Genomic DNA, 12320 nt, shown 5'->3' with positions numbered 1-12320 from the left:
ATTCTGTCAATTGATAAGTCAAGTCAAAGTTAAGTCAAAAAGTGATGTTCACTGTATAAGTTCATATTGTTTGTACTGCCATCTAGTGGTAGAAGTTAAAAAGGTATAAAAACGAAAACGAAAGTAAAATGCACTCAGTAAAGCCAGCATTTCTAAAGTAAACAGTGAGCTGTGCATGTGGTCTGCTGATAATTCCTCTTTTAACGTTTTTGCCTTGGACTTCATTTGTCTGTAAGTACACATAAGTTGTAGTTAATCTGTCTAATGATTGTACTCATGCAGAACTTTATGTTTGATAATTGTTTGGTTTGGTTGTTTGTTGTGTAAGCACTTGTGCTCTGCATCCCATTTTAGCTTACTACTGCAGTGACTTATTCTCACTATTCTGTGTTTGTAGCATTGGTTAAATAGTTCAAATGCAAATACTTACCATTTATGTATACCTAAATGTGTACTAATTCATTATATGTTTATTTCTTTCTATGTCTGTAATGTCAGTTTTACAAAACCCTGCAGAACCCTTCAGTAAAATTGCAAGAAAGGCAAGCCTTGTCTCTTTATTGGAGGATCTCAGAACTGTTATCTAGCTGTCTAGCTGCACACAGAAAACGTGTGGCAAGGGCAGCATAATCTGCCTATTAGTCATCTAGCTTTCATGAGAGAATTATTATCATTATTGTTTTGCCTAAGTCATGTTTATCTGCCTTTATTTATAAATCATAGCACACAACTATAAATCAGGCATAACTCCAACCCTAACCCCTAAACATAACCTCTAAATGTAGGACCCTATAACCCCAACCGGAACATTTTACTGTAAGCCTGTAAATATCTTCTTTAACCATAGAACAACCATTGTGAGGTCCAGGAAAATGGTCCCCACTATGTCTATATCTCACATTCTGCTATACTTGTGGCGACCGTTTGAGCCTCGCAAACAAGTCAGAATCAGAATCAGCATTATTGTCACTTCACAGGTTTATAGGGGTAAAACAGAGAAATTCCTTTTTTTTGTGCAAGCTCCATCGTTTTTGTCGTTTCTATAAATAGAGAAAGAAAGAAGAAAAGTTGGGGGCAGGGGGAGTATAGTACGCACGTGCGCACACACACACACACACACACACACACACACACACACACACACACACACACACACACACACACACGATTGCACTCAGTTTGTGCGCAAAGCAGTTAGCGCTGACGCTACCATGGGTGTCATTGCATGTGGTGCATTTATTGTGTGTGTGTGTGTGTGTACGCGCGCGATCGCGCGTACATGTGTGCACGCCCACGTGCACGACAAATCTCTTCTCGCTGCGTGTGTGCACCATAACCCTTTAATCGCCGCGACAAAAGCCTTCAATTCCATCTGACAGAACAGAAGCGGGGTGCGTTCCCTCACGCTATGGGGTCCCTCACGCCCCCTCCCCACCCCCAACCCCGCCACCCCTGTCCCATTAAACTGGTGGAGCCCATCTTCATCACACACACCATTAAGTTCATGCCATCACAGCAGGCCTCATGATGCGCCCACCCACCCAACCTCCAGGCTCTCCCTCAACTGCCAGACCCCCCACTCCCCCTCCCCCCATTACTTTGTGGTGCTGATGATGGGACACTCTGGATCTCCATGGGGATGGGGCTTTGTTCTCATGGCGCGCTGGTGTTTATATACCGGTTGGTTCTCAAACGTTTTCATCTCAGCGACCCCCCCCCAAACTGATGTGGATTTGGCATCGCCATTTAAACGTTATATCCCTTTGATCTTCACTCTTAATCCCGCTAGATTATTTTTCCTAGAATAGAGTCATAAATGCTGAGATTTACCCCTTCCTTCTCGAAATCAATTTGTTATAGCTTTTACGCCCCTGGGGCTTTGTACTCTATCTATGTTTTTTCCTCTGCACTAAATGGCTTTGACAAGAGATTATACAAACGACGCACTGCATTGCATTGTGAGCTTGTAGATCTGAGTGTGAGCGTTCACACGGGTGTAAAGTTTCAAATAAAAAATTTGCAATAGTAGCAGATCTACAAGCTCAAAACGCGTCGCTTCGCGCCGCGTTTCGAGCTTGCAGATCTGCTACTTTTGATGCTTTTGCGCTGTTGTAGTATGATTGAGTAGGGCGTTAGTTTACGGAAAAACACAAAGAGTTTAAATATGGAGATAAGAGGTTTCTGTCCGACATGCAGCAACGATATACACTATCTCATATGTTTTTTTTTCTTTTCAAGGGGGGCGGGTACAGGATGGCGGTGTTTAAATGATCGCATTTGTATTCATTTTCTTTGTTAACTCATCCTCTGCATGATGTTGCAGCCCGGCGGAAAACGACTCCCATGCGATCTGCGGGCTGCACTTTGTTCTATTTTGCTGCGTCAGCCAAAAAACTAAGATAGAGATCCAAGTCGCACTCAGCTCTTTCTCAAAGCCACCTGAGCCCTTTCACTGCAACACAGGCACGCTCGCACACATGCGCGCGCACGCACACACACACACACACACACACACACACACACACACACACACACACACACACACACACACACACACACACACACACACACACACACACACACACACACACGCGCGCACGCACTCTCACGCCCACAGAGATAAAAAACAGCCCTATCTCCATTCTTTCTGGCAGAAAACAAGCCTGGCAAATAAACAGACCTGTATGTTTTTATTACTCTGGACAGGCAAGAGAATAGGGCCCCACTTTCACAAACAAGGCAATATGAACAGTGTCAGAGTGTGTGTGTGTGTGTGTGTGTGTGTGTGTGTGTGTGTGTGTGTGTGTGTGTGTGTGTGTGTGTGTGTGTGTGTGTGTGTGTGTGCGTGCGTGCGTGCGTGCGTGCGTGCGTGCGTGCGTGTGTGTGATGGGTCCCCCAGTGAGGACGACGCCCTGGCCACAGCTGGAAACGGGGAAGTATCTCCGCCAGCACCTGCTTTTAAAGATAAAAGACTTTATTGAATTGACCGCACACATTAAACAGACTACATGGTGTAACAGCAGGGGCCTGTGTACTATAGCACTGTGAAGCTCATATTAGCTTCATGTTCACCTGCCTCGATCAATGTAGTGGGGCTACATCCCCCCCAGGACCCCACGAAGACTAGCGACCACTTTGCGGAAGCTAATGGGGATCCAAATAAAGAATATAAACCATGCCTCTGATTTTGATGGGGTCTGTGGTCTAATATAGTATACATTTGGGGGTCCTTGACGTGCAAATATTTGAGAAGCACTGAGAATGAATTAGTCGACTTTGTCATTTGCTTGTAGTTTGCAGTGTTTCCCTGAAGTTTATAAAGCAAGGTATGGTTACAAGCTAGAGTAGACCATTGTGAAATGTCATAACGGACACAAGCATTAGAGAGGGAACAGAGGACATCAAATTATATATATTTTTACCAGATATAAAATAATTAGGATTTAAAGGAGTAGTTCACCCAAAACAATTCTTATTTTCTATAAATTACACCCCCCATGAAGCCGATATCTTAGTTTTTGTCGCATTCCTGAGCCAATAATTTGATGACCGGGTGGCTGGTCAGCAGGAGCCTCAACTCCTGCTGACCAGCGACCACTTTGTGGAAGCTAATGGGGATCCAAATAAAGAATAAAGAATATAAACCATGCCTCTGTTCATCAAATGAATGGCTCAGGAATGAGACAAGAACAAAAAAATCTCCATGAATTCAAGGCTTTCATGTGGTGTGTAATAGGCTCTATGCACAGCAGCCATATTGGAAAGAAATTGGGCCTCTTCTTGCTTACTTCACAGGTGTTACCAATGACACTAATGAAGGCTCTGTTCCATTCTGGTAAGGGTGCTGATATCTGCATGTTGGCTCACTAGAAACACTCAATTTTGGTTCCCAAATGGCCCCTTATGGTGGGTGTGTAACTCTGAGAGTTATGGGGGTCCTTGAAAATAAGACAACCAATATGCCACACTAAATGGAACAGATCCTTAATTAGTATCATTGGTAATACCTGTGAAGGAAGTAAGGAAGGGGCCCAATTCATTCCCAATATGGCTGCTGTGCATAGAGCATATATTGATAGAAAATAAGTATTTTTTTGGGTGAACTATTCCTTAAAGTTTGTGTGCCAGGGTGTTTAGTTTGGTATGTATACTGCTGTGTTTTGAACCTGTGTGTCTGTCTCTGTTTTCTCCCAGCCTACCTCTGCGTTTCTGGGTGAACGTGATCAAGAACCCGCAGTTTGTGTTCGACATCCACAAGAGCAGCATCACAGACGCCTGTCTCTCCGTGGTGGCGCAGACCTTCATGGACTCCTGTTCCACCTCAGAACATCGCCTCGGAAAGGACTCGCCCTCCAACAAGCTGCTCTACGCCAAGGACATCCCCAGCTACAAGAGCTGGGTGGAGAGGTGAGATTTAAATACTCTGTGTGTGTATATCGGTGCTGTCTTTGGCAGAAACATCTTATCTCCATATTTTAACTTTGCTTTGGTGTGTTTTTTAACACACCATTAAGACCGGGAACGCATCTGTGTCATTTTAAGATTTCAGTCACAACAGGAGGGAGTACTAGTAAATACTCAAGTAAAGTACAGATACAATTATGTATGTTTTTAAATACTGTTGGTACTGTCCACCACTGGTCTTTAGTCAGTGAGTGGTGTGAATGTGTGTGTTGGCCTGTGAAGCACACAGAGTGGACACGGGGACAGCAGGAAGACAAATGGAAGTGTGTGTGTGTGTGTGTGTGTGTGTGTGTGTGTGTGTGTGTGTGTGTGTGTGTGTGTGTGTGTGTGTGTGTGTGTGTGTGTGTGTGTGTGTGTGTGGGGGGGGTTCATAATGTGAGTGAAAGCGTCAGAACGGCATGTTTCATACACACACACACACACACACACACACACACACACACACACACACACACACACGCACACGCACACACTGGCGTATGTGGCAGCATTGTGATCTATGGAGCCACGACGGAGCACATTCCAAATTACAACACAGTAGGGATGAATGTCAACGCCCAGGGCTGCACAAGAAGTCCAAATTGCAGCGAGGTGAAGAAGAATGTGTGTGTGTGTGTGTGTGTGTGTGTGTCTGTGTGTGTGTGTGTGTGTGTGTGTGTGCGGGTGGTGGGCACGCGTGGGAGAGTTTATGAGAGTGGCACGCAGTGGAGGTGGGTAATTTGTTAAAAATGAGAGTTTTATTACATTTATTTGGCGGCGGGAAAGGGGGGGAAGAGGTTGCTGAATAAAAGATGGGACTCTCTGAAGCGCTTCAGAGGTGTTTATGTGACTCACCGACCCTCAGGACAAGAATATATGTCTGCAACCAAATGAGGGGCTTTGGGCTAAGGGCCATATTCATCCGTCCTCTCTCTGTGTGTGTGTGTGTGTGTGTGTGTGCGTGTGTGTGTGCGTGCGCGTGCTTATATATGACCCATAGAAAGGTTTGTGAAGTATAGAGGCTGGCTATATGATTCATGTGTGTGTGTGGAATATGGTGCATGGTGAATGAAAATAGCAGATCTACAAGCTCATAGCGCGGCACTCGGTGCCGCGCTATGAGCTTGTATATCTGCTATTTTTGAATGGCCAAATAAATCTAAAATGACAGAGATGCGTCCCTGGACTGAATGGGTTAAATGATATTGAAATGATTTAACCCCATGAAGTCCCTATATTCCGCGGGCGAACATTTGGCGAAAGTATAGCCGATCGGCAAGCTCACAAGGCATCGCGACACGATGTAAGAATCGGGCTTCACAGAGACGTCTCTCTGAAATGTTACTTTTTGTTTAAGGCAGATCTGGTTATATGAGGGTTTGCCTTTACACACACACTACATCACAGATGAGATTTAGTGTGTTTCACCGCCTGTGACTTTAGCAGTTGTGAAGGCCGTGGATTATGCCTGATGATGAAGCGCAATCGCAAATGCAAAAATAGCAGATCTACAAGCTCACAGCGTGTTGCGTTGTGAGCTTATAGATCAGCTATGTTTAGCGAAGAATTGTGGTGTACATTGGGGAAAAAAAGTAGAGCTCTTTCCTATGCCAACCGTGTCGTGTTGACATATTTCACTGGATTCGTTTCCATACGCTATGGCTAGTGATAACATAAGGTTCTCAGACTGGTTTCTTTATATCATGTTAATTAGCATCAATATCAGTAAAGTAACTACTTTAACCCTATTTTATACTCGAAAATATATATACTTGAATAATTTTGAAATGTTTAAGAACACAAATCTTCTCTTACGGGGATCTTTTGGCACAACATCTTTTAAATGCATATCAATTTAGGGGTCCTGGACATGAAAACCACTGACTTAGGGGGTTAGCCCATACTGTATTGGGCTATTTCAGTGTGGCTGCACACTTCAGCAAGTTCCCTCGTGCTGAGAAGCATGTTGTGCTTCTCGGTTGCATTTTGGTCGTAATCATCAAGTTCCAGACAGCTATTTGTTTAAAAAGATGGCTGTTCCGTACAGAAGTTGTTCCATTTAAGGACATACTGTAGGTGCATGCATGAATGCTTCCAGTGAAATCCCCAGCAGAGCGGCGTACAGTACATTGATCTCCTGCAGAAACTTCTCTGCTGATCTGCTGTCGTGTCGTTTTCGCTCTGATTACTGGCCTTGTTAAAACTTTTCAAACTGTGCGCCGTGCGTCACAAAGTTGAAGAGAGCTGTGAGAGGGGACAGCTAGTCGGGATGATCGACAGCAAGTATCAATACCGCAATGTAGAAAAACTCTGTTACAAGTATAGGCCTAAGTCCTGTATTCCACATTTACTTGAGTAAAAGTGCAAAAGCATTGGCATCAAAATGTACTTTAAGTACCAAAAGTAAAAGTGCTCATTGCGTAGAATGTATGCATTGAAAATAGCAGATCTACAAGCTCACAACTTCAGCTTGTGAGCTTGTAGATCGGCTATTATCACACAGCCAAAGTAGAACTACTGTACAGTAATGGAGTAGAGCCGCAATATTTGCCTCTAAGATATGTAGTCGGGTAGAAGTAAAAGTATTAGTAATTGGAAATACTCAAGTAGCCTAAAAGTAGCTCAAAAGTTGTACTTAAGTACATCACTGGAGTACATGTGCTAAGTTACTTTACACCTCTGTCGACAGCAAGTTACTGTAGTCAGGCATGCATGGTTAACAAAAAACACAGTTTACGGCTTTTGTTATTATCTGTAAACATTGCGTCTACATCCAGTAATGAAAATGAGGATTTTTTGTCTCTGTCGGTTGTAAACCTTTTATGTCCAAAACCGTTACTTTTCAGGAAATGGGGGAAAAAAATAACCCTGCATTCCAATTAATCCAATGTTATTACGGTATTTAGTCACAATCTTCTTAATACTTTTCAGTGGTTCAGTATTTATAAAACCCAGACAGACTTAATCACTTTCAACTTGGCGTCCCTATTTTAGGAATGTCATTATAGACGGGAAAAACAATAGTTTTTTTTATTTGATCTACAAGCTCACAACAACACAGTGCGAGCTTGTGGATTGGCTATTTTCCCTACTTTTGCTCAATGCTGTCATATGACAAAGTGTCACATAGGGCATAGCAGTGGCGGACATTTTGTGGTGCCACAGATAGAAAACCCATAATATTTTGTCAAAAAAGTATTTGAATATTCAATTACATTATATAATCATATATATTTTTGGACACAGAATCAATTTATGGTCATGATTCACCAGGAGCCTGGATGGTTCCAGGCTTAAAATAGCCTAATTCATAAAAATATTGTTGGGGAATCTCTATGGGGAAAAAATAATGGGCTTTCTATCTGTGGCACCCCAAAATGGCCGCCACTGCTTCACCTATAGGGCATGCAATTGTCATGGGGGAAAATAAACACATAAAAATATGAAATATGGAGATACAAGGTTTCTGCCCGACAGCGACGATAGAGTCAGGGACGTGCACAGATAGACTCTAGGTGGTGCTAGAGCACCTGCCCTTTGCCCTCTTGACCAGAAGTGCCCTTTTGAAAAAAGGGCACAGCAGGGTTCTTCAACAGGGGGTCCTCAGAGTTACTACAGGGGGTCTGCCAAATCTTTATGTGATATGATTTTTCTTTTTACCATAACCACTCGAAACCTAGCATCCCTTTTCTTCTGAGGAGAACTTTAGCCAAACATAGCAAATCTATAGCAGATCTACAAGCCCACAACGCCTCGCAGTAGATCGGCTATTTTTGGCAAAGAGGTATAGGTGTAGAGGGAAAAAAGAGCAGACCAAGTAAACAAAAAAAGTATATTTACTTGAGCACCTGCCCCTCAAAATGTCTGTGCATGCCACTGGATAGAGTACACCTAATAATACTTCAACCCTTCACAGATTGAGAGTTGTGACTACGCAGCAAAAAACGAAACCATTTGAATATGTTTATGAATGTAAAAATCTGCTAGACGCACAAACCCCCTGCGTGTTCAGCACTTTCACCTGCAGTGGTGGGAAAAGTTTTTTTACTTAAGTAAAAATATCAATACTGCCATGCAGAAACACTGTTACAAGTACAAGTCCAGTAATCAACATTTACTTGAGTAAAAATACAAAAGTATTGGCATCATACTTAAAAGTAAAGTAAAAGTACTCATAATGCAGAATGATTTCTGTTATCTTATGTTGAAAATGGATAAAAACATATTTTGAAAATAGCAGATCTACAAGCTCACAACGCGTCGCATCTCAGAGCTTCAGCTCCAGTGAGCTATTTTCAAATAGCCAAAGTTTAAACAGGGCTGAAGTGGCAAATGTATGTTTTGTAATAATAATAAAATCTACAAAGTAACTAGTAACTAAAGTTTTCAAATTATTGTAGTGGAGTAAAAAGAACAACATTTGCCTCTGAGATGTAGTGGAGTAGAAGTAAAAGTATAGAACATTGGAAATACTCTAGTAAAGTAAAAGTACCTCAACATTGTACTTAAAGGAGTAGTTCACCCAAAAAACATATTTTCTATCAATTACACATCTCCATGAATTCAAGGCTTCATGGCGTGTGTAATTGGTAGAACATGAGCAATGCTTTGGGTGAACTACTGCTTTAAGTACAGTACTTGAGTACATGTACTCGGTTACTTTCCACCACTGTTGACTTGGGTACAGAATCCTGTTGGCTGTGTGATGAGATCCATCTAATCTAATCCCACAGTGATTTGAATTGAAGTCTCACCCAGTCAGTCCAGATCTGACAGTGACCTGGTATTTGATGTGGGATTTGTAGTTCCCCAGACAATGATGGATTCACCACATCACCCGCCTGTCATTCTGCTGTGGGAGAGGTTTGCAACGCAGTGGCAAATCTGAAGTGAAATGGACTTTTTGATTTGCACTTATGTTGTTTTAACCACTTAAAGCTGCACTTTATGTAACTTTCCTCTTCTACCCCAGACCACAGAAAATCCACTGAATGCTCAAAGTTCATTTTTTGTGTGTGAAATTGAGGTCAGAAAACCAAGAAATGTTAAAAAATAATAATAATAATTTCATGAAAACCTTAAATGTTTAAGAAAAAGCATTAGTGTGTGTGTGGAGGGGCTCCTTTCATACCTTTCACAAATCGCATAATAGGACTTGGCCATACAACATGTTTCCAGTCGTGATATTTTATTTTGCTTTAATCCATGCATCCCAACTGCCCCACACCTGTTGTGTGATATCCGGCCAATGCAAGGGCAGCAGTGGTGGAAAGTAACTAAGTGTATTTACCCAAGTACGAGGTACTTGGGTACCTCGTACTTTTACTTTACTGGAGTATATCAAATTTTCAATACTTTATACTTCTACTCCACTACATCTCAGAGACAAATATAGTACTTGTACTCCACTACAATTATTTGAGAACCTTAGCTAGCTAGTTACTTTGTAGATTTTGATTATTATTACAAAATGTACACTAACCACTTCAGTGCTATATGTACACTTGGCTATTTGAAAATAGCAGATCTACTGTACAAGCTCACAACGCGTCGCTTTGCGACGCGTTGTAAGCTTGTAGATCAGCTATTTTCACAAGATTTTTATTCATTTTGAACTTGTGAAAAAGGACATTCTGTATAATGAGTACTTTTACTTTTGGTCTCTTGAAATATGTTTTGATGCCAATACTATTGTACTTTTACTGAAGTCAATTTTGAATACCAAACTTTTACTTGGTATTACAAAGTAATTTCTACATCGCTGCATTGATACTTTTACTTGGTATTACAAAGTAATTTCTACATCGCTGCATTGATACTTTTACTTGGTATTACAAAGTAATTTCTACATCGCTGCATTGATACTTTTACTTGAGTAAATGAAAAAAGAGCAGCCTACTTCTTCCATCACTGCCGAGCAGCACTGTGTGCGTGTGGGCATGTGACCTCTGTGACCTCTGTGCATAACTAGACAGCTGCACCCACCTCACACACACACACACACACACACACACGCACGCACGCACGCACGCACGCACGCACACGCACACACACAGCACACAGCTGCATGTTAGTCCAGCGCTGTGGAACGCCGGGTGCTGCATGAATTTAATATGTAAATAACTGGCCTTAATTACAGCAGTTGACAGGGACAGCACAGCTGCTGCTGACATTGACTGATTGCATTCTAGCGCGGCTTTAAAGCTGCAATCTGAAAGTTATTTTAATGAGTTATTTTAACCAATCTGTATGTAGGGAGGGACCGCCTACCTGAAAGCCCATAGACTGTGGAAATAAAACATTATGAATCACCAAGCACGTTGGAGTGTCTGGCCAATCACAACCCACAACGTTTGGCAAGTTAGCAACATCTCGGAGGTGCAAGAACTTCCGAAACCGCACATCGGCAAGGCCTCCGCCGAAGTTCTTTACGATGTCATTTTGTTCTTATCACCCTGCCAAAGCCGGAAAAAGTTCTGGTTTATTGGTGGAATAGGAGTATGTAGTTATAGCCTCTAGACGGTGAATGTACGTGTTTGTTGTTGTGTGAGTAGTAAAATGTTATTCTCTCTCTCTCTCTCTCTCTCTCTCTCTCTCTCTCTCTCTCTCTCTCTCTCTCTCTCTGTGTAGATATTACTCTGACATCAATAAGATGCAAGCGATCAGCGACCAGGACATGAACGCGTACCTGGCGGAGCAGAGTAGGATGCACATGAACGAGTTCAACTCCATGAGCTCCCTCAGCGAGATCTACTCCTACGTTGCGAAATATGCTGAGGAGGTAAGAAACAATGTGTTTAAAGGGGGTGTTAATTATTATTGTTGTTGTTATTATTTTAATTGATTTAATTCATTCATTTATTTACATTGTTATTTTGTTTGTGTGTGCGTTTGCAGGTGGTGTGTGCACTGGAGCAGGACGAGGGCGCCAGGAAACAGCGGCTAGCCTTCAAGCTGGAGCAGGTGGTGGCCTTCATGAGCCTGGAGAGCTGAGGGACCGCACTTCCCAGGGACTGCACTGGGAGACAAGACCCTGTCAGAAACCAAGCCGTGCCTGAGCGAAGACCCATACCCCCCCCCCCCCCCCCCAAAAAAAAACCCCACATCTCATCATGTGACTTCCTGCCTTCTTCTTCCTGTTTTTTCAAAGACGAAGACTTCCTTCCTATTGATCCTTTTTTTCCTTCTGCTTCCTCTTCCCGATTTAAAACGAGCGTTTTTGGTTTCCTCATCCGCTCTGCTGCATAGACTAGTTAACCTGAGGGGTGGTTGGAGCTCACAGGACCGCATCTCCCATCATGCAACACGGGAGAGGCCTTGTTGTCTTCAGCCACACAAAGGGGTGGCTGCTTTGTCGGCCGCGGCCATATTGGCATACTTTACCTCCAGCCCTGTTCGGAGGGAGAGAGAGAGAGAGAGAGAGAGAGAGAGAGAGAGAGAGAGAGAGAGAGAGAGAGAGAGAGAGAGAGAGAGAGAGAGAGAGAGAGAGAGAGAGAGAGAGAGAGAGAGAGAGAGAGAGAGAGAGAGAGAGAGAGAGAACATTTTTATGTTGCCTTCAAGAATTTAACGCTGGTAGATACAAGTTTTTTGAAATCCACGACGTTGGGTTTATTTCCATTTTGTTCAGAACTTTTTTTGAAATATAGGATAGTTAAAAATGAAACCATCTCTAGAGTCTCAAGTTTATCGTAGTGCTATATTCAGTATACAGAAATCAAAAGGAATATAAAACGAGGACTGCAAGCCAAATGAACACCTCCCGGGGAGATACGAAAAAACAAACAAAAAAAAGAACGCTAGGACGGTTTGCCAAGTTTACACTGTACTTAAGAGTAAATGACATACATATCTGCGGAATTTGGGGAAGAGTCCAGGCA

At 42.6% G+C, this 12320-nt stretch overlaps 1 protein-coding gene across 1 annotated transcript in view; it reads left to right on the top strand.

The window, feature by feature from the left end:
- The window catches only part of LOC311039662 (plexin-A4), a 162184-nt gene extending 150261 nt beyond the window's left edge, over window positions 1-11923 (top strand). The window contains exons 26-28 of the mRNA XM_084049606.1: window positions 4195-4407; window positions 11074-11224; window positions 11341-11923. Coding sequence (XP_083905732.1) covers window positions 4195-4407; window positions 11074-11224; window positions 11341-11436 — 460 coding nt within the window. The 3' untranslated portion in view covers window positions 11437-11923. The remainder of the gene's footprint in view (window positions 1-4194; window positions 4408-11073; window positions 11225-11340) is intronic.
- The last annotated feature ends 397 nt before the right edge of the window (window positions 11924-12320 follow it).

The sequence above is a fragment of the Gymnoscopelus microlampas genome, assembly GCF_963454915.1.
Source record: "Gymnoscopelus microlampas genome assembly, chromosome: 23".
NCBI classification, from domain to species: Eukaryota; Metazoa; Chordata; class Actinopteri; order Myctophiformes; family Myctophidae; genus Gymnoscopelus; species Gymnoscopelus microlampas.
The sequence above is the reverse complement of the archived record's forward strand: the minus strand, read 5'-3'. Positions and strand labels throughout refer to the sequence as shown.